The 24167-nt window shown below is 40.0% G+C and overlaps 1 protein-coding gene across 2 annotated transcripts in view; it reads left to right on the top strand.

The window, feature by feature from the left end:
- Positions 1–21777, top strand: part of rit1 (Ras-like without CAAX 1) — a 301555-nt gene extending 279778 nt beyond the window's left edge. For both annotated transcript variants that reach the window (XM_043701395.1, XM_043701404.1), the window contains one exon: positions 20785–21777. In XM_043701395.1, coding sequence (XP_043557330.1) covers positions 20785–21006 — 222 coding nt within the window. In that variant the 3' untranslated portion in view covers positions 21007–21777. The remainder of the gene's footprint in view (positions 1–20784) is intronic.
- The last annotated feature ends 2390 nt before the right edge of the window (positions 21778–24167 follow it).

The raw sequence follows: 24167 nt of genomic DNA on the forward strand, positions 1-24167 counted from the left end.
CCCCAAATCCCCCCACCCCCCCACCTTTTATCTCAGCCCGCTTGGCACACCAGCCTCATTCCTGAAGAAGGGCTTATGCCTGAAACATCGACTCTCCTGCTCCTCGGATGCTGCTGGCCTGCTGCACTTTTCCAGCACCACATTTTTCAGTGCAGTAATAGTGGCAAGGCAAGGATGTGTCCGCGAGAAGTGAGTTGTCTTCTTGAATTGCTGCAGTCCACGTAATGCTGTCAAGAACATCCAGGATTTTGGTCCAATGACAGTGAAGAAATGGTAGCATAGTTCCAAGTCAGGATGGGGTGTAGTTTGGAGGCGAAAACATTTGGTGTGTCTCCATGCAGCTGCTGTATTTGCACTTCTAAGTGATAGAGGTTGTGGTTTTGTGTGGTGTTGTCCAAGGTGTCTTATTGAGTTATTGCAGTGTATTTTTTTAGATGTTAAACACTGCTGCTACTGTGTGTCGATAATGAATGTTGAAAGTGGGGGATGGGGTATCAAACGGACTGCTTTTAGCTTCTTGATTGTTTTGGAACTACACGCATCCAGGAAAATGGATTCAATCACTCTCTTACCTGTGTCTTTTAGACAGTGGACAGTGAATTATTCATGACAGAATTTCCAGGCACTAACTAAATCTTGTAGCCATATAATTTATATGACTTTCCAGTTCAGTTTCTTGCTTGACCAATTGTCACACTGAGGACTCAATCCTGACCAGTATTCCCTTCTGAAGCAGAGCTGATGAATGATGTCTTCTCTGACTTGCCGAGAGGTCATGTGAATGAAAATAAAGCATCACAAGCGTGATAGACCTGTGCTTTGACACAATGAAATTTAAGCACAAAACCCTATATTTTAACGTGAAATCTCAGAAATAAGGTTTGTCAATCTGTATTTAAGTGAAAGCATCTTTATGTAACCCAATTCAGATGCAGGTAGACCTCCCTCTGACCATCCTCCCAGTACTCTTCCACATTGAGAAGTATCCTGAGGGGTAACAGTCCTCTAGGTAAAGTCAGTATAATAGAGAATAAATCACTCCTCAATGGTAAGAGGAGTTAAACAGAAAGTGGTCAAAGGCATCCATTGTGATGAATTTGTGTTTTGTACAAATCGTGTAAGATACAGGGAAGAAGATTTTAAAATCTGCAGTGAAGTCTGCGCGCTTCAGGAATGAAACCCACTTGAATACTAATTGCAACCTTATTGGAAATGATAGGAAGTAAGCTCTTAGGACACTCACACATGAACAATTCTCCACCAGATTTTCTATTTCCTTGCAATACATCACTATCACAAGTTCCTCTGCATAAACTAGTGGAGGGAATCTTCTGACTTTGCATTGTCAGCCAGAAATCATTCCTGCTGAGTGCACATACCATGAGTGAAGACCATAAGACCATAAGATATCAGCCCATCGTTTCTACTCTGCCATTCAAACATGGCTGATGTGTTTCTCAATCCCATTTTGCTGCCTTCCCCTTGTAACTTTTGATCCCTTGAATAACCCATCTCTCTCTTAAACACACTCAGTAACTTGGCTTCCACAACCTTCTGCAGATGTCCAAGATTCACCACCATTTGGCTGAAGAAAGTCCTCTTCATGTCAGTTCTAAAAGGTCGTGCCTTTACTCTGAGGCTGTGCCTTTGGGTCCTAGTTTCACCAACCACTGGAAACATTTTCTCCATGTCCACTCTATCCAGGCCTCTCAATATTCCATATGTTTCAATGAGATACCCCACATCAGCTTTCAACATTCTATCAAGTACAGACCATGAGTCTTCAACCACTCCTCATCAGACTAGCCCTTCATCTATGGGATCATTCTTGAAAACTACCTGTGGAGCCCTTCCAACACCAGCACATCCTTCCTCTGGTTCAGGACCCAAAAAACATGTTTGTTTTTCAATTCACTCATGAAACGTTGGCATTGCTGGCCGGCCAGCATTTATTGCCTCTCTCTAGCAATCCCTGAACTGAGTGACTTGCTAGGCCATCTCAGAGGACAGTTGAGAGTCAACCACATTGCTGTGGGTCTGGAGTCACATGTAGGCAAGACGAGGTGAGAATGACAGATCTCCTTCCCTGAGGAATATTAATAAGCCAGATTTTTTTTCCCAACAGTTAACAATGGTTTCATGATCATCATTATTTTATTAATTCCATATGTTTTGTTTTGTATTCTACTGTGGCAGGTTTTGAACCCAGGTCCTGAGAACTTCAGCTAAATTTCTGGATTAATAATCTAGCCATTGTTTCACTAAAACTGCTCACAATATTTTAAATGTGATGCTGCAGCAGTACATCCCTGCCCTTGTATTAATGGATGCTAATATTGTGTTTGCCGACTGAATTGCCAACTGAGCCTGAATGTAAATCTTAAAAGAAGATTTCTAAAGTATTTTCCCATTTAAAAAATAATCTCTGCCTCTACTCTTCCTACCAAAGTGTATAATCTCACACTTTCTCACATTGTATTCCATCTGCCATTTCTTTGCCCACTCACCTAGCTCATCCAGGTCCTTCTGCAGCTTCCCCACTTCCTCAACACTACCTGTCCCTTCACCTATTTATGTCATTTATAAATTTAGCAAACAATGCCATTAGTTTCCTCATCCAGGGTATTAGTTTATAATGTGAATGCTTGTGGACCCAACAGTGACCACTGCAGAACTCCAGTCACCAGCTGCAATCCTGAAGAAGACCCCTTTATCCATACTTTTTGCCTTCTGTCAGTCAACCAGTCCTCTATCCCTGCCAGTTCCTGCACCTTAGACCATGGAGTCTTATTTAGCAGATTCTTGTGTGGTACCGTGTCAGTTGTCTTCTGGAAATCCCATAGATCACATCTGCTGGCTCTCCTTTGTATGACTAGCTCATTACTTCCTCAATGAATGTAAACAGATATGTCAAGCAGGACATCCCCTTGACAGAATTGTGCTGACCCAGCCCTATTTTACCATGTAACATCTCTAGAATCACCTCAGCTATCTCCCTCAGAACTCTGATATGTAGTCCATATAGTCCAAGTGATTTATCTATCTTCAGACCTTTTACCTTCCATAGTGCCTTCTTCTTAGTGATGGCCATGATGCTCACCTCTGCTCTAACTCTCTTGCAGTTCTAGTATGCTGCTGGTGCCTTCCACCATGAAGACTGTTGCAAAGTACTTATTCAGCTCTTCACCATTTCTTTGTTCCTCATTTCTACTTCTCCAGCCTCATTTTTCAGCTGTCCAGTGTCCACTCTTGCCTCTCTCTTACTTTTTATATATTCAAAAATAAACTCATGCAATCCTCTTTAGATTTACTATCCTCTGAGAAAAGAACTTTCTTCTCATCTCTGCCTTAAATGGGAACACCTTAATCTGAGATTATGTTCTCTCATCCTTGACTCCCCCTTGGAGAGCAGCCAGAGGAAGTTTCTCACATAGATTGCCACTCCGCTGCTTTTTTTCACATTCATAAAGAGCTCCACATATCGAAAAGGAGATTCCAATCAGCTTCCCTTCAGAAATTCAGTCCTGCGCTTCCAATTGGACTAGAGGTGAGTTGGTTGCAAGCCAATCATAGCCCCTTTTTCACAGCAGTCAGTTTCCATATCCTGTGATTTCAAAGTCCCACATCCCAGTCGGTCATTTTGGTGGTTCCTGAGATGGGTTAAGTCTAGAAGGTCTGTGTGAGGTTATTATGCAGGGTGGGTAAGTTGCTAAGGTGGGGTTAGTTGGATTCCAGGGTGTCAAGTGTTGTGAGGGTGGTCTGGCAAGGTGGAGATTGAAGGGGGTGGGTGCTGGCGGGTTAGCTGATTGCTAAGTCATGCACCAACTGAATAGAGGTATGGAACCAGCTGAGTAGGGTACTGGATGGATAGGGTGCAAGGTGGGGAGGAGATCAGTGTTTGGGGTGATGGATAAGTAGGGCGCCAGGTAAATAGGGTGCCAGGATGATAGATAGGTTAAATACCAGATAAGCAGGGTACAAGATAGATAGGCTGCCTGAACAAGTTAGGTCATGCAGTATTTTGAGTCAGGGTACATGGGAGGTAAGGGATCCAGTAGAGGTGGGGAGCACTGACGGGTCCTTGGGATGTTTCAGTGTGGTAAAAACAATGACTGCAGATGCTGGAAACTAGATTCTGGATTAGTGGTGCTGAAAAAGCATAGCAGCTCAGGCAGCATCCGAGGAATGCCATGGCAGAGAGGCTATTGGTGACCGAGGTTCTGGGGTGGAGAGAAGTTTGTCAAATCAGTGGTAGGAGCTTTAGGTTCTGGGGGGAGCATGTGTTGTCAGGTCCGGTAAGAGGGTGTCAGATCCGTGGTGGGGGTGGGCTGGATGTGTTAGATGCTGGATGCAGTGGTGGATGCAGGGGTTTTAGATCATGGATGGAGAAGAGAATATCAGGTCAGGATCTAGGGATATAAAAAGTCTGCGAGTTGGAACTGTGTGAGGTAAGTTGGGGGAGGGTGTCAATTTAGCAGTTGCTCTGGAGCAAGTCTATGGGCTGAATCTTATCTTTTTTTTGGCCAAATCTGAGTGCATTGAGATTTTTGTAGAGGTTGCAGCTGCACAGCCTGGTGAGATAATTCTCTCTATCTTACTAGACACAGCTCATTAATTATCCACCATACCCTTATAGCATCTTTAATGTTTGATTTCAGCTCAATCTCACCACTGGTCATTCCCAAAACAACTCAGAGGATATCCATCAAACCACCAGCATCTCTTGGAAGCATGCCATCTTTGAAAGACCACTGTATACCCAGATAAGACTTGGAAATCTGGCACTTGCCCTCACTGGTAGCATAATGGCCCAGCAGCCACAAAGCCACACTACCCATGCACATGGACAGCCTGGCTAACACTCCCTCACATGTGCAACTCATTCTTTCACCCTAGACACTATTTAATACCCACAACACACACTTTACCTGTCCTTTGTTGCATCCTATCTGAATGACCTAAGTCCTATCCTATCCACAGTGTTCACAATAGACCTTCATCTTGTAATTGTCCAGTAGAAGGACATCACATGCAGGCAAGCAATTGGACAAACACAAACATGAGCTTTCATTTACAGAAAGCAAGAGGGAATACAAACAAAGCTAACAGAGGCTGAACATCACCCCCACAATGCCAAGCAGATTTCAGCATCATGACCAAAGTTTATTTTACAGTCCACGGTTTTGTGCCATATCCAGCTGTCTTCTGTTGGAAGCTGGTGCCAGTGAGATTATGTATGGCTTGCAGTGTCCATTGCAACTGAGCTTTGTAATGCACAATGTCAGCTCCTCTTCCCCAATGTCCTCATCCTCCACCTCCTTCTCGGAAGACTGCTCCCATTCCCCTAGTTCCTCAGCATGCAGCACATCGCTTTGATCCTACTATTAAAGTGCAAAACACAGCACTCCTGGATGGTGCTCTACTCTTTTTCCAGACAATACTGGAACTCCTCCCATTCAGACAGGTCCAAGCATTGGAACCACCATCATAGCTCCATTGTGGCTCTGGTTGCAGTTTATTGGATGGCATTAAACCTGTGCTCCACTCTGTCCAGAGCTTACAGAATGGTGTCATGAGCCATAGTCATAGTGAGTGACCTTTGACCTCCAGTAATCAGCCTTGTTAGGGCCCTGGATCATCAAACACATGAGGTAAACACTGGAGTGCTCTCGTATGTAGGAGTCACTGCAGCTGCCGGCATAGCGGCACACAGCTCCAGGAGATGGTAGCACTGATCACAGATCAGCTGTATATTGCTCGAATAGAATCCCTTCCAGTTGTTGACACTCCCCTCAGTGTACTGTCAATGGCACCCTGACCCTGGGGAAACCAAGCTAGCTTTCTGAATCCTACTGCCCTAGCTGTAACACTGACCTCATCATGGGTGAGTGAAATGATAAAGTGTGGCCTTCCCAAGTTGCATCCTCCAAGGATTTCACACTTACTTTAGCTACTCTTTCTTTTTGTCTGTCCATTGAAGCTCTTGTTGTTTGGTTCTAGATTTCTTGCTAATTTACTTTCATAATCAATTTTCTGCATCTTTATTAGCTTTTAATCACTGCCATTCTTGAAAAAACACTTCCAATCCTTTGGCTTCTATTATTTTTGCTGCTTTGTATGCCTTTGTTTTGATTAGATACTTGCCTTGACTGCCTTTGTTAACAGTGTGTTGTTCGTATTTCTCATTGAGGCCTTCTTTTTGACCAGACTAAATCTTTGCTGAATGTATAAAATTTCTGAATATCCTAGTCAGGCTGAGTATGAACCCCAGTTCCTGACTAGCAATCAAATTATTCTCTGAGCAGTTTGAGTGTCTTTTTAAATATCTCTTTTCATATTGTGCTCAAAATGTAGTGTTGACCTTGCATTATGTTTATTAATGTGTGTTGCTCATGGTTTTAGTGCACATTCAGAGTTGGCAAGTGTGCTTTTTCTGTTAAAAGGTTAACAAAAATGAGGAGTCACAGAGTGCTATTACATATAAAACTCTGGTGAGACACCAGTTGATGAGAAACACAATGAGAATCACCTTGGAATCAATTTCTCCTCTGCCCTTGAAATGTCGTTACAAGAAAATTATGCCCTATTTAAGCAGACTATTGAGTAACCCTGCTTTCTGAAACTCATTTGTCCTGCCTTAAAGTGTATTTTTGGAAAGCTGTTACTGACAAAGAAGACTAAATCAGACTGGAAGGCTCCCCAGCCAGTCTCTTTGGAGAGTGACAAATCTCCGTTTTGTGCCAGAACTGCAGGCTAGGCAATTATCAGAGTGAGTAGTTACACTGACTCAGCTGTAGTTTCCCAACCTATCCTTATAAATATTATATTTTGTTCCAATGGCTGTCTACTGAACATAGGTAAAAGGATGCTGGCAGAACCTTTAAAATCAAACTGCAGCAGTGGCATTTTTTTTTAAATTACCTCATAGACAAGGTGCCATGAAGCAAGAATTCCAAGCAGATATTTTGAGTTCCAACAGCTTTTGGGAATTTTTGAGGTAAAGGTAAATAGATTGACTTGTGAATCGATCTGAATTCCATTAAAAAATGGGAGGTGATAGCCTACTGGTATTATCACTGGACTGTTTCTTGAGAACCTAGGTAACATTCTGGGGTCACTGGTTCAAATAATTGAACATAGAACATAGAAAATTACAGCACAGAATAGCTTTGCATGCCTTTGGCCCACGATGTTGTGCCGAGGATTATTCCTAACGTAAAATAAAGTAAGCTAATCTATTCACCTCTCAATTTACTGCTGTCAATGTGCATGTCCAGCAGTCGCTTAAAGTCCCCAACGACTCTGCTTTCACCACCACCGCTGGCAACGCATTCCATGCATTGACAACTCTCTGTTTAAAGAACCTACCTCTGATGTCTCCTCTATACCTTCCACCTAACATCTTAAAACTATGACCCCTTGTGCCAGTCAATCCTGCCCTGGGGAAAAGCCTCTGGCTATCGACTCTATGCATGCCTCCCACTACCTTATATACCTCAATCAGGTCTTCCTTCTCTCCAGAGAGAAAAGTCTGAGCTTAGTCAACTTCTTTTTGTAAGACAAGCCTTCCAGTCCAGGCAGCATCCTGATAAACCTTCTTTGCACCCTCTCCAAAGTCTCCGTATCTTTCTTTATAGTAGAGCAACCAGAACTGGACACAATATTCCAAGTGTGGTCTCACCAGGGACTTGTAGAGCTGCAGAAAATCCTCGTAGCTCTTAAAATCGATCCCCCTGTTCATGAAAGCCAAAACACCATATGCTTTCTTAACAACCCTATCCACTTGGGTGGCAACTTTGAGGGATCTATGTACTTGCACTCCCAAATCCCTCTGTTCCTCCACACTGCCAAGAATCCTGTCTTTAATCCTATATTCAACATTCAAGTTCGACCCTCCAAAATGCATCAATTTGCATTTATTCAGGTTGAACTCCAGCTACCATTTCTCAGCCGAGCTCTGCATCCTGTCACTGTTGCGCTGCAGCCTGCAGTAGCCCTCGATACTATTGACAACACCTCCAACTTTTGTGTCATCTGCAAATTTACTAACTCACCCCTCAACCTCCTCATCATAGTCATTTATAAAAATCACAAAGAGCAGAGGCCCAATAACAGAGTCCTGCGGGCACCACTCAACACTGACCTCCAAACAGAGTGCTTTCCATCTACAACTACTCTCTGCCTTCTGTCAGCTAACCAATTCTGAATCTAGAGAGCTAAATCTCCCTGTATCTCATACCACCTGACTTTATGAATGAGCCTACTGTGGGGAACCTTATCAACTGCCTTGCTGAAGTCCAAATGCACCATATCCACTGCTCGACCTTCATCGACCTGTCTCATCACCTCCTCAAAGAACTCTATAAGATTAGTGAGACATGATCTGCCTCTCACAAAGCCATGCTGACTGCCTTTAATCATGCTATATTTTTCCAAATAGTCATAAATCCTATCCCTCAGAATTCTTTCCAAAACTTTGCTGACCACAGAGGTAAGACTGATTGGTCTGTAATTACCAGGGATTTCTCTATTACCCTTCTTGAAAAGAGGAACAACATTCACTCCCTCCAATCCTCCTGTGGCGAGTGAGGAGGCAAAGATCTTCGCCAAGGGCTTAGAAACCTCCTTACTCCCTTCCCGGAGCAACCTAGGATAAATCTGGTCTGGCCCAGGGAACTTATCAATCTTAATGTTTTCCAAAATTTCCAGCACATCAATTTCATCAAATTTGATTTTTTCAAGCCTGTATCCCAACTCCTCAATGTTCTCATTCGCTACCAAAGTCCCTTTCCTTGGTGAAAACTGAAGCAAAAAACTCATTTAGGGCTTCCTCTATCTGCTCAAACTCTACACACAAGTTCCCTACGCTATCTCTGACCGGCCCTACCTTCTCCCTGATCATTCTCTTATTCCTCACATATGAGTAAAGTGCCTTTGGGTTCTCTCTAATCCTTCCCGCCAAGCCTTTTTTGTGCCCGTCCTGGCTCTCCTCAGTCCAGTTCTGAGCTCCTTTCTAGGAGCCATGGTAATCCTACCATGGTAGATGGTAGAATATGAATTTGATGAAGATCAGGAATTAAGAGTCTAATAATGACCATGAATCCATTGCTGATTCTTGGAAAACCCCATCTGATTCACTAATGTCCTTTAGAGAAGGAAACTGCCATCCTTACCTGGTCTGGACTTGATGTGACTCCAGACCCACAGCAATGTGGTTGACTATGATCTGACCCACAGCAATGTGGTTGACTGCCCTTTGGGCAATTAGGGGCGAGTGATAAATTCTAGCAATGCCCTCATCCCATGAAGAAATTAAAGAAAAATCAAAGTGTCAGTGATCCACTTCTTCACAGTGATATCATTAGCTGACAAAGCTCCAGCATCTGGATAATGATAGAGAATCACATTCATGAGGATAGATTGACTGACAAAAGACTGAATCATTCACTATGAGGTATATGTGAGGGGTAACTGGTTCATGCTGAGTTCTATTAACTTGGGCATAGAGTCACAATATTGACATTTGCTGACAATAGAAAAGTAGAGTGACATCAACAACAAAAGCTATTAAAGAGTTCAGGAAGACAGGTGCCATTTAACATGGACAAGTAGAAGGTAATACATTTTGGGGAAAGGAAATGCGAAAACAGGCAATAGAAAGAAGTGTATAAACAATATCAAATACATACTTCCTTGAACATCCAAGTCTCCATAATCAAAGCCTGAAATATCTAATTCTGTTTTGGCATTTTTCAAAGGCAATCAAATTCACACACAAACTGAAAATGATAGATTACTCAAAGCGTTTGCTCCAACACAATTGAGAACTGTTTCATTTTATACTCCCCTTTGTACACTATATAGAGAATTTTGGATTATTTGGGCACAGCATAAAGTCATCAGAGTGGTTTCAGAAATCAAAAGCTATGTTAACGTGGGAGATTTAATGTACTGAGATTGTTCCCATAAAACTAAAGAAGACTAGTAGGAGAGTTAATTGAAGTGTTTAAAAGGAAAGGTGTTTACACAGTGAACACAGCAAGACTACATCCTCTGATTCCATTGAGTGATCTACCAGGGACTATTTGGGGAGAAGTAGGAAAGTGCAGGTAAGACCAAAATGATATCAACCATGATTTTATTGAGTTTTGGAAGAGGTTTGATTGGCCAAATGGTCAACTCCTGCTTCTATTTCTTATGTTCTTTCAGTGAGTTAGTCCATGCCATTTAAATGCAGTTAGAACATATAGAACATAGAACAGTACAGCAGAGAAACAGACCCTTCAGTCCATGATATTGTGCTGAGCATGACACCAAATTAAACTAATCCCTTCTGCCTGCCCTTGGGTCCATATCCCTCCATTCATGTGCTTGTCTAAAAATCCCTTAAATGCCCTTGTTGTATCTGCCTCCACCACCACCTCTGGCAGTGCATTCCAGACTCCGACCGCTCTGTTTAAAAACCTTGCCTCTCACATCTCCTTTGAACTTCTCCCCTCATCTTAAATGCATGCCCCCTATAATTAGACATTTCAACACTGGAAAAAAGTTGCCTAATTTTCTTATGATTTAATTGGGTCATCACAGGCAAGTATGGCATTTATTGTTATTGAGGTGGCAGTGATGTGTTGCCAACTTGAACCAATGTAGTGCTTTATAAAAGCAAATTACTGCAGATGCTGAAAACAAAAGAGAAAATGCTGGAAAATCTCAGCAGGTCTGGCAGCATCTGTAAGGAGAGAAAAGAGCTGACGTTTTGAGTCTAACTGACCCTTTGTCAAAGCTTTGACAAAGGGTCACTTAGACTCGAAACATCAGCTCTTTTCTCTCCTTACAGATGCTGCCAGACCTGCTGAGATTTTCCAGCATTTTCTCTCTCAATGTAGTGCTTTCACTGCAGGTTGATCCAACATGATGTTAGTGAGGGAATTCCAGGTTTTCAACAAGGGACAGTGAAAGAACCACAATATGTTTCTAAGCCAGGATAGTGTGTGTTTTGGAAAAGAACTTACAAGTACTGGTGTTCCCAACCAATTGCTGTGCTTATCTTTCCAAATGGTAGAAGTCATATATCTAGAATGTGGTGTGCAGAAATCTTGACGGGCAGTAACAACGCATCCAAAGTAGCCACAGTGCACAGTTAACATCATGGATGGAGAACTCAGAAACTAAGTTGGTTTGTTTGGGATTGTGTCAAGCTTCTTGAGTGTTGGAGATTCATTCGTCTAGGCATATGGAGAGTATTCCATTGCATTCCTGACTCATCACCATGTGGACAGGCTTTGGGGAGTCAATTGCACGTAGTAATGGTAGTGAATACACAATAGATTTGCTTTTGGAGACACAATATGGTCGTGGTTGGTCCAGTTCAGTTTCTGGTCAATAATAAACCCCAGGATGTTGATAGTGGGGGATTATGTCATAGGAAAATGGTTACATTCCATTTCTTGGGGTAATTGATTATTTCTTGAGACTTGTGAGACACAAATTTTACTTGCCACTTGTTAACTTAGGCCTGACTGAGTCACGGCATTGTTAATGTGGTATGGAGCTCTTCATTATGTGAAAAGCTGTAAATTGAACTGAACACTTTATAATCATGGGCAAATATGTCTATTTCTGACTTCACAGTGGAAGGAAAATCAATGGTGAAACAGCTGAAGACAGGTGGCCTAAGACATTAATTATAATATTTTTTCCACGTTTCCTGATGAATCTGTGTTGGCAAGTATGGTGTAGATGTGATTTCAACTATTTCAAATATTTAAAGAGTCAATAAAATGATAGTGTGCTTACGAGTTAGAACCAACAAATGAACACGCGAGCAGTGAACAAGAGGAGACCACTCAGCCCTTCAAGCGTGCTCCACCACTCAAGAAGATTATGACAGACCTGAATTTAACCTTAACATGCCTGCATATCCTCAATAATCTTTCATCCCCTTGGTAATCAACAATCTATCTACCTCTGCATTTTAAAAAAATTAAAGATCCTGTATCCACTGCATTTTGAGGAAGGAAGAATTCCAAAGACTCTCAATTCTCAGAGAGAAAAATGTTTGCTCACCTCTGTCTTAAATAAGAGTCCCTTTATTTTCAAACTATGACTCCCCAGTTCTACACTCTCCCACAAGAGGAAACATCTTTTCAACATCTACCTGGAAAATTCTGTCAGTATCTTACATGTTTCAATTAAATCATCTCTGACCCCTCTAAATTCAGAGGATAAGGGCCTGTCCTTTACTCATAATGTAATCCATTTATTCCAAGAAAGAGTAAACTCTCGACATGGTTAAGGGTGGCCAAGAGCTGTGCTTCGATCATATAATGCATCATTTGATGCACTCTGGAAACAATGAAAGATTGGAGAGAGATTCTCTCCCATTGCAATGCAAGTTAGAAAATTGCTATTCTTTCAGCAAAGATATAGATTGATGTGGTCCAGGAAATCAGCTGCTGAAAGCCTGTTTCCTGGGTTCATTGCAGGAAGCACTTTGATAACACAAGTAGGCCAGAAAATGTGTATACATTTTCACATTCTCCAGAATAATGTTGTGTGCACAATCCTGGCCCTCTTACTCTGCCCTGTCAGATCTACTCCACCTCATCATTTCTCACATTCACTTACCTTGCAAGTACACTAATCATTCTCTTTCTACACACTGTCTTATCTATCTATACACCACAGCCATTCACCCTGAACCTTAAGCAATTTTATTTTCTTCCCCCGCTGGTCAGCCTTCACAAATTCATTACATCCATTGAGAGAACATTTGCCATTACACTCACTTACAGGCTTGCGATTTTCTCTGTCACAGAAGAGACCGCAGAATGCGTAAGTAAAGGGACAATGGATCCCCACAGATTCTGCAGTTAACAGCTGCAGCTGAGGAAACACTGGAGATATGTAGAGTTTCAATATCCTTGACCAGTGGAAATGCAAAGATTAGGACCTCCCAGCCACCTCATGGTAGATTTAGATTTTTTTTGCACAATAATAAACTTATGCTGACTTGAGTTCCGCATCATCTGACCTCACCTCATCTAATGCAGAAACCCTTACCCATGACTTTTTTACCTCTTCACTATTAATCTTAATCTCCACTATTCCATGTATTCCTGGCTGGCCTTCACATTCCAATCTCTCTAAATTTGAGGTCATCCAAAATGTTGCTGCCTATGCCTTTAACTCATACCACAGATTGTTCCCCTATTACCCACATTATCTGCTTTGTCTCCCAGAGAAATAAGTCTTGTTTTAAAAAATCCCTTGATTTCGATTCCTGCTGAGCCTTGACCCTCCCAATCTATGTTATCTCCTCTAATATCACAATTCTCCAAGATATCTATCGTCCTCCACTTCTTGTCCATTCCTAATTATAATTGTTCAATCAATAGTATCTGTGTGCTTAGTTATCTAGTTCCCAGACTGTGGCATTTTCTTCATAACCTTCACTGCCTATCTTTCCATTTTCCTTTCTTAAGATACTCCTTAAAACATATCTTTTTAACATTAAAGCTTTTGGTTATCTAAGCTCATATCTTTTTCTCAGACTTGGTGTCTTTGTTTTACAATGCTCCTGTGAAGCACTTTGAGGCATCTTTTTAGTTTACAAATGCCATATAAATATAACTAATTATTGTTGTTCTTCTAAAACTCAAATATGCAAAGACCAATCTTGAGAGCCATTATCTTGAAAGGATAAATTGTGTTCTGAATACATTTAACAACATCTAAAAAAAGAGGTAAAATATTGAAATTACAGGGAATCACTTCTTGTTTTTACATCAAAGCTAAAAATCACACAACACCAGGTGTTTATTTGGAAGCACTAGCTTTTGGTGCATTTTTATATCAGTGATATTTCTTACTATGAGCCATATTCAATGCCACCTATATATGTAGTCAAAGAGTCATAAAGTCACAGAGTCATAGAGATGTACAACACGGAAACAGACCCTTCGATCCAACTCATCCATGTCAACCAGATATCCCAACCCAATCTAGTCCCACCTGCCAGCACCTGGCCCATATCCCTCCAAACCCTTCTTATTCATATACCTATTCAAGTGCCTTGTAAATGTTGCAATTTTACTAGCCTCCACCACTTCTTTAGGCTGCTCATTTCACACATATACCCTCTGTGTGAAAAAGTTGCCCCTTAGGTCTCTTTTATATCTTTCCCCTCTCACTCTAAACTTATGCCCTCTAGTTCTGGACTCCCCCACCCCAGCCTTTGTCTATTTATCCTATCCATGCCCCTCATGATTTTGTAAATCTCTATAAGGTCACCCCTCAGCCTCCGACACTCCAGGGAAAAAAGCCTCTGCCTATTCAATCCCTCCCTATAGCTCAAATCCTCCAACCCTGGCAACATCCTTGTAAATCTTTTCTGAACCCTTTCAGGTTTCACAACATCCTTCTGATAGGAAGGAGACCAGAATTGCACGCAATATTCCAACAGTGGCCTAACCAATGTCCTGTACAGCCACATCATGACCTCCCAACTCCTGTACTCAAATTCTGACCTGACGGTTTAAAACTTAATAGCTATGTTCATCTTCAACATGTAATGTAGGATTAAGCAAAACTCCCTATCATTCAAAAAGCTGGACTATGTTCTATACAGACACAGAGATAGCTGCCTGGAACTAATGTTTAGCCCAAAAATCCAATTCACACCTTGACTCTAAATGAACAATCAACCAGTTCTAATACCCTAGACTGAAACTAACTTTTACTCTCAGGCTACCCTAACCCAGCCATTATGGAGGCTATACAGATATCAAGTCATGCAACTTCAATCAATATTCATTCAGAGAGATACCAGACATTTCACTTAATTCAAAATACGTTTACACCTACTCACCTACTCAGGAAGACAAATGACCTCAACAGGGGACACCAGTATCACAATGGAAAGTGCAGATTTGGCACAAAGATAACAGGCCTGCATATCATCTGAGAGAACTATCCCTACATCTACTGCCAGGAGAGGGATCCCAAAGAACTACCACCCAGAGAGATTTCCCTGCAGCTACCACTAGGAGAGGGATCGCAGGGTGACTCTCCCCGAGAACTATCTGCACAGCAGTCTCCAGAAGAGGTATCCCAACTGCAATCCCGAAACCTACCGGGGGACAAAAGGCAACCGACCACGGCCAGCAGGCCTGAGAACCGCCAATCCAACCGACACCATAAGGCCTCAGGCACATCCTGAAGTGAAAACCGATCCACAAAACCACTAGAAAGTAAGAAAACGCAAGTACTCACCTGATAAATCCAACACGTGTCCAGCTGCATCAGCGGACTCAACCCAGACTGAAGGCCTGCACCATCCAAAGTCTTCATTGCGGCACTGGGTACAGCAAGTGGGAGCAGCCACCTGCACTTCAAAATCAGTCTGGAGACAGACCCTTCTTACTGCAGGGTTTCTGGGTTGAGATCAGTAATTAGCTAATCTTTAAGTGGTCCAAATCGCCCCCAGATCCCTGGTTCTGACACTGGACTTATTTAATGAATGTGCAATGAAGAAGGCACCAGACACGTGTTTCAGGGCAAAATAATCTCTGTGTTTATTTAAATACAAAAAATATATATAATACAGGAAATAAAAGACAAAAGCAATAAACAAATTTTGTTTGGCTGCCTGTCTTTTGTGTGAAAGGGCGGAAAGCAAAGGTTTCTGGGTTTATTACATAGAACAACTAAATTACTTTGTTGTTTAAATCCATTCTGCTAAAGTTACTATATTGTTACTATATTGCTAAGTCTTTTGTTCAAGGTACAAACCGGTGTCTGGATTTGATTATTCACAGTATCTGAGGTTGATTATTCAAAGGTCTGGTCAGAAACCATTAAGGTATATTTTGAGGGTCTTTGAAGGCTTTAATTCTACTGTGTTGCAAATACAGAAGAAGAAAGAATGACTTGGTTTGGCTGTCTGTCTTCATGATTAGATTAGATTAGATTACTTACAGTGTGGAAACAGGCCCTTCGGCTGGCTGTCTGTCTTCATGTTGTAACAAATGCAGCAGCTCCAGCTGTATTGATTTTTTTTCTATGCAATGTAATGTTTAATAATCTAAAGGGTAAAATTGACAATGTTCAAATTTGTCTCAAACAATCATTTTTATGCTGGACAAATGTAACATTTACTTATGATGGTGGTAAAAATGGATTATACATTTTTGATTTCCATCAACTGATTTCAGTACCTGGCATCTTTTATTGACCAAAATGCTTTTAAAAGTGGGAAAACAATGATTTACAGTGTCTACTGTGGTCACCTGACCAGATTGAGCCAATCTCAAGGAACCATAATGAAGAAAAATCAGTCTGAGCTGAAATTAACATCATTTCAAAAAACATATTGAAATTCATAAATGTTTCTCTGGATACAGCCACACCTTTCTCGACTTTTTGCCTATTGGGTTGAAGGTCCTGTGCAGATTATCCAGCTTTTTTAAAACAAACAATGAAGCCAGACATGGGAATAAACAAGAGAACTTTATTTTAGGTTAACTGCTTTTAGGCAGAGAGAGAAGAAACTGAAACTGCAACAGCAGAACTGGAATGTTTGTTCACTCCTTTTCTGTGTATTTCAGCTTCTTGATTATGTAGCATTCGATAATAAGTAAATCTGAAATATCCATTCGCTGGAACTCCAGAATGTCTGCAAATGTTCCTACTTTTGAGGATACATATAATCAATTAAGTAAACACTGTCTTGTGATAAAGCTGAAAACGCCAAGCAATCTAAGAACTTTTAAACTGCATGTTCTTTCATCTTCCTTTTTATTGCTAGACTCTTTTATTAAACTTTATACTCATATGCTTGCATGCATGTTTGATGTCACATTTTACGATTCTTATCGGGGTAGTAGATAATAAACTTCCTTTATTTTACTCAAGAAAGCCTTGTAATTTACCCTTCAATTTTGATTAGTATGATATCTGAATTGATGTCTGATAGAATTGCAGCCTTAAAAAAATGAAGAAGTCTCATTTTTGTTGCCAACCAAAGGGGCTAAAAAGAGAAGATCCAATTCACACCTTTTCCACACTCCCCACTCCACCATTAGCTGGTCTTAACAGTGCACTGTAGCTCAAAACCAGTTCAAATTCCCCACAGCAAAGTCAAAACAGTCATTAAGTTGCAAGAATTATATGAGCAAAAAACTCCTCATGTTGATTGGCCAGCATTCCACAACTGCAGCCTCAATGAGGAACTGAGGTAGCCCCAGACTTTCAGCAGGGGAGTACATATTAATTTGTTCACTGAAGAATTGTGGCAGTTTTCCCTCATAAATGTATGGCACAGATCTTTAAAAGACTCCATTCTATTCCACTCTTTTATTTTCTGTAAATCACCTTGTCATCGCCAGCAAGAAAATACTACAGACTTTCATTAAATTGAAACGGGCAAATTAAACTGCTGCTTGCTCAGCTGTGCCACTCATACTGCAACTTGACAGTAAAATATGATCAATTAAATCTTACTTAACAAACCATAAACTTATAATTATAATTTATTTTCCTACATATATGATGAGCATTATTATAATATGCAAAGTACTGCTTTGGGAACTCAGCAGAAATAATCTACTTTTGCATTCAGGTTAACTGCAGTGTCTGAAGTGAGATTATTAGTTTTTAAAAAATTTTTTTGGGGCATATTTGATAATATTTTAGCAACTTGATTGTGGAAATGCATGCCTAGATTCTATCAATGAAATATATAGGTCTTACCATAAGTTCCTGTGATCTGAAATGTAATGGAGAAACTGGTAACATTTGCATTGGAACAGTCATCATACCCTGAAGTATAAAACATAGGTGTTCTGACCTCTCCAGCTTCAATTTTAGTGTGTCAGCTGTATCTCAGTTTGTAGCAAACTTGGTTTTATTCAGATGTCATGGGATCAGGCCCTAAAAAAAAACTGGACAGACTCCAGTGCAGTATTGAGGCTGTCATGCAGTAGCAGAGGTGCTGGTTTTGGAATATGTTAAAAAGCCACTTCTGCTCTGTGATTGACTCTCTTACACTATTTCAAAGCAGAGGATTGAAGTCATCCTAATGTCCTAGTAATACTTATCCCTCTATCAATGTCATGTAAATTGAGTATTTCATTGCTATTGACTTGGTTTCTTGGATCAAAACCACAGCCAGGATGATATATCTGAGGTGCTGCCCTACACATCAGCTCTTGTAACATACACCACAGAGAAACTGTTCTTTTCAGGATGTTTATTAACAAAACCAGTTATTTACAATATTATAATGTCTCAGATCAGTACATAGTCTGGATTCAATGCTTACTGCTATTACTGTACATTACTGCAACCTGTCTGACCGAGAAAACAGGGCCAACTGCATTGCATTGGGAAAGCAAAGTAGGAATCCTTACACCAGAATATCACATGTCATAATGGCATGTAACTGTCCTAATGGTACCCTGAGTGTCTAGTTTGGAATCGGTGGAATAATACAACAATATCGCATTGGTGTTTGAGGAGGCTTGCCATCTCCAAACTCCTACATTGCAAGAGTGACAACTATTCATGAGCATGGTTCTAAAATGATTGGATTGCTGTAGTGATGTATTGTGCTCATCAATACAGAGGAAAAACAAACTGTGAAGATTTCTACTGCTCTTCGCACTACCAATTCCACTCAAGTTCCATGACCAATAAATGGAAGTCAGCCATCAGTGTGAATAATGTTAAAAAGTGCAAATTGTGAATGTATCTTTCATGCTGGCACACAGAGGTATGTTCTAATCAGATAGCTAGGGGATTGCAGTGACATTGACATTACTAATTAATTGATTTTAGTTTACAATCACAACCTTGTTATACAACATTGACATGAAACAAAGGCTGTAGCTATTTGCAGGACAGACTTTGAAAGTCTGGGCTTCTTAAAAAAAAACATCATGTGGGTGTTACTGGTTGCACCAGAATTTCTTGCCAATTCATAATTGCCTTTGAGAATTGATTAAATAGTTTACCAATGGTTCATCAACCAGACCACATTTTCTTAAAAATAACCTACTTACTAACATTCTGTTTTGTTTCCACCAAGTCTACCCAGCTCCTGAACTCAATACAGCCTCAGTTCAAACAAATAAAAGGGCTGAATATCAGACGTGAGGTTAGAGAGAATGGCCTTGACATCAAAGATCCATTTGACAGAATATAATATCAAGGATTCCGAGCAAACCTGGATTCAATGGGAATCAAGGGGGAAAACCCTCTCCTATTGAGGTCAAAACAAGCACAAAAGAAATTAATTGTTTTCAAGAAGACTCTCAAATAAATGTTGATCTGGCCAGTGATGACCACACAGTTATGAACAAATAAAAAAGGGAAGGTGGTAATGAGCTACCTTCTTGGACTTCTGAGGATTACGTGATGTCAGTATATCTGCACACTGTAAGATAGGGAGTTCCAGGAATTTGACCCCAGTCAATGACTGAACGGATAGTTCCAAGTCAGGATGGTATGGGTTGGAGGGAAGTTGCAGGTTGAGCTGTTCTCAGTCTTCAGCTGCCCTTGTGCATCTAAGTGGTAGACTCCATGGGTTTGCAAGCTGCGAGTAAATGTGTGTGTACTCCCTTTAAAGAACAACAGGTCACACAATTCCAATCATACCACATCTGATGGAATTATTCAAGTATTTTTAAATCAATTGATTTTAAAGCTGATAGCATATTTTAAGTGGAGTATGTCTAGATTGGCTAGATATGTTGAGGGTCTTCTTGCCAAAGGCTTGTTGATCTTCCTCTTATCCAAGCTGTTGAGGGGATCTGGTAGGGTGAAGGTCGATGGTAAGGCCACTTCTATAATGTTGCAAGAGGAAACTACCTCCTGGAACTGTCCTGTCTCATTTTGTAAAGGGAACATCTAGACAAGGGACAAGGCAGGTGGAAATCGGATGCAAGACAAGCACTTGGGACATTTAAGTAATTGAAGAAATCAGCTTTCAAAGATCCAGTGAGAAACCTTTCAAAAATCTTGACTTAGCCAAAAGGAAAACATATTCAGCTTAAAGTTATTTCCAAGAGCAGGTTGTAAGAAATGTAATTTGTCTCAAAATGGAAGCATGCACAATTTGCTGCTTTGATTCATTTTACTCAGCTCCATAATTAATACACACTACGCACCTCTCACACCAGATTGCTAGCCTTTACATCACAGCTTCGGGAAACTCACTATATTTATGTAAATTTCACAATGTGAATCGTGAAGGTTAACCTGATCATGAGTCCAATTCTCTTCAAGAGCTATTCTGATGTCAACAATTTTAGTAAACAACAAAAGTATTGACAAGGTTAAATGTCAATTATTATGGAAATTTCACTTGAATTAGGCTTTACACCACATTTCAAGAATTTTGACTAGCATTCAACACCAACATTCAACTTTCTAATGTATTGTGACACACTGCTAGCTTGCAGGCCCTGAAGATTTAGCCCATTTTTTTACAGCTAAAGTATTGCTTGCATTTTATGAAAAGGCATTTTTAGCTGAGTGGATCTTCTAATCAACATTATTTCTTACTTGTACCATTTTCATCCAAAATATTTGTGATATTTTTTTCATGACCTTTAATACCTGTGTGGAGAGAGTCCTTCTTTTTGCTCCACTTTGCATTACACCATTTGTTTTTAGGACCATGAATATATAAATAGTAGATATTCAGTTAAGTTGAAGTTTAATAGCGTTACTATTTCGTTAATTTTAAATGCATTTTAAATTTATTCATGAATTGTTTTCAAGGTTTCGCATGAGGAAGGCAAGGCATTGGCAAGAGAGTATAATTGCCCATTTTTTGAGACTTCAGCTGCTCTGCGGATCTACATTGATGACGTTTTCTATGGCATGGTACGAGAAATTCGAAGGAAGGAAGCTTTGCCATCCACTGTGAAGAAGATGAAGAGAAAAGGGAGTATCTGGAGGAAGCTAAAAAGTTCACTCAAAAAAAAGGAAAGCACAAGTTGAAAGACACCATTGTTTTTAATTGAACAGGTATATCTGTGGTAATTTTCAATCTGTACATTCAGAACATCAAAGGTTATTCTGACAGTTGATTTATTGAACTACGTTTAGAAGACTGTACGACTTCAATTTCCTAAAAATATAACCCTTTTACATGTCAACATAGGTGAATAGTAAATATTACGTTGGCTGGATTTCAGTTATATAGAATCGTGATCCTTCCTGTTTAGACTATTAATGCTATAAATTCAACAAAATAATTAGGCTCTTTTTGATGTTACACATGTAAATAAGTATGCTTTCTTCTTTAATTTCTATCAAAGATATCTTTCATAATTTCTATGAATATTGGTCCAGTGTAAGTTTAGAATCTAAAACATAATTTTATAAATGCTTGTGTGCTTTGTGGTCCCACTCTTGTGCTTTACATCTCTCTCATTGTAATTGCGAAGAAAATATGGCTGGGGCACAGTCATGTGAATTAGAAATCTGGTGATATATTTGAAGAGACCAAATACTCCCATTATTTATTTCTAATTGCAAACAAAAAAAACAGATATTTGCTTATTGGCTTAACCATTTTATTAGTCATTGATGATCTATTAATATTTCACCACCATCTTTTAATTGCAACTTAGTCATCAGTTTTTTTTTAAATCAAACCAATAAATGTAGGTTACGAAGCAGCTTCATATCAGATTCAAAGCATTAACTACAAAAACAAGTTGCTGGAAAAGCTCAGAGTTCTCCTTCTCCAGTTCTGAGGAAGGGTCACTGGACCTGAAAGTTAACTCTGATTTCTCTTCACAGATGCTGCCAGACCTGCTGAGCTTTTCTGGCATCTTGCTTCTGTTTCTGATTTACAGCATCTGGAGATCTTCTGGTTTTTATCAGAACAGTAAATGCTTTTTGGCAGGCATACTGAGATTCTCCAGCGTATTCAGTTTTCACACTGATGAATATACTGGGTAGAATCTTTCCTGTCCCTGAATTATATGAACATTGGAAGACATTTGAGAGAATTGCATTAGCTGGCCAATAAGAAGCCTCCTGCTATCCCATTTTCTGACCAAGTGTTAAACCTCCAAGATGAGATTCTCGCAACTGCATAGTGAGAAGTCTATTTGCATGCGTTATGATTATATAGTTTCCCATTCTTTCACCTTGAAATGCACATTGAAACTAAACGGTAACAATTACTACATGAAAGCCGAAACAATAACTCGGTGACTCCAGCTCACATGACTCCATCAGTTGCCAACATCTCAGAGTACACTAGTTTCATACAACCTGGCCCCTCTCTGCCCCATCTAGCTGGAACTCCAGGTCTCACTTAGTAAAGTGAGATATCAGTTATTTTCTGTCAAAGATGTCAAGGGCAACAACAACTAACCATTTACAGAACCAGTGGGCTGTCAGTGCTTAACTGGGAGCGCAACTGACCTTTAGAGATGACACTGGCAGGAGGCATCCTGGGATATCCAGACAGCTGGAAGGACCTCTGCCTGTGGCAAGGTAGAGAATGCATTAAGCAGAGCGCTATGGGAGGTAATGCATTGGTAATGAGGTGAGTTTGGAAACTTAGCACAAAAATATACACGAGGGCTCACAGAGGGCAATCCTTCATGAAACTCATAAAAATTGACATAGGTGATTTTTGGCAAAGCTCAATCCATTCATTACTCTTTATTCTTTCACAGAACTTGGCATCACTAGCAAGATCGATATTTGTTGACCATCTGCAATTGCTCTGCTGTGTCATTTCAGATTGTAGCTAACCATATTGCTGCAGGTCTAGAGTCACATGTGGGCCAACCTTTCTTCCATAATGCCATTACTAAATCAGATGCTCATTTCATAGCCACCATGACTTTCAATTCAAGAACGGTATCAATTGAATTTAAATTTCACCAACCACAGTGGTGGGATTTGAACACATATGAATTTAAACCTCTGGCTCATTAGTCGAGTGACATTTCCACTACTCTACCGGCTCCCATGACAAGAAAGTAACACCGTACATTACCACAGGCAGAATTGTAATCTATCAACAAAATAATAATGTTCAGGAAAAGTTATTCTCAAACTTTGCAACATTATCCACAAAATTACTTCTCAATGCTTTATCAAAAGTGCTACACATACACCACACTTTCTCCATCAACTTTGGTCTGTCACCAACCACCCATAACACTTCATTGATAATACCCCAACCTTGCTGTAAAGCAAAATATTCTGCAAATGTCTGTGAACAACAGCTTAGTTATATGTGTAGTCTTCAATGACATTTCAGTCTCAGATCACATCTCTCACTTGCCACATATGTTATTATTTCATACTTGTACCCAATTGTCTCAACTTTCATTTTCATTAAATAGCCACAAACATGGTATTGGTCCAATCACTAAATCATAGGTCTCTATGATTTCAAGTGAGATATTGTAGGTGGAGGAGTAACACTGTAAAATGTTAACAACATGAGGTCATGTACATCAAATTGACAGTTGAGTGTCCGATTGCTATTTATTTACCAGATTGGTTTATACTGCAATGTTAACTCTCTGGAGGGTACTTCAGAATCATTGGTCCTGAAAATATTTTTTGTATTTGTAAATGCTATATTGATCAGAAAAATAAAACTCCTTTGCCTTTTTAAAATTCTAACTTCTGAGACAGACATACATTAAATGTGGTATTGTACTTGATTGATTTTTTTTCTGGGTGATATACACATAAATAAAAGCGTTAGTATTTCTACAAAAAGTACATTTATCACCATAATTGCATTTTTATTGGAGACATACAAAAGACCGATTTCTCTTTTCATAAAGCATTGTCAATAGTTCTCCTTTATCGCACTAACAGAAGTATTCATGCCATGACTCCACAAGGCCAGTCAGTTAATTGAATATTTTAGCAGCATTGCCCGAGAATGGGTTGTGTCAATGAACTGACATAGCCAATCTCATTTAATTACAGGAATGATGATTGGAATATTTCTGTGAATTGCTTTTTATTAATGCAGTGAGCCATTTTCTATTTGTCTTTATTGAAAATGCCATTCTTAATAGTCCTCTTATATTCAGAATGAAGCAGTCTGCTCAGCAATTTGGATATTCTTGTTGTATCCAGCAAAATTTATTGTTGTTAATCAACAGCTCTGC

The sequence above is a fragment of the Chiloscyllium plagiosum genome, chromosome 1 (assembly GCF_004010195.1).
Source record: "Chiloscyllium plagiosum isolate BGI_BamShark_2017 chromosome 1, ASM401019v2, whole genome shotgun sequence".
NCBI classification, from domain to species: domain Eukaryota; kingdom Metazoa; phylum Chordata; class Chondrichthyes; order Orectolobiformes; family Hemiscylliidae; genus Chiloscyllium; species Chiloscyllium plagiosum.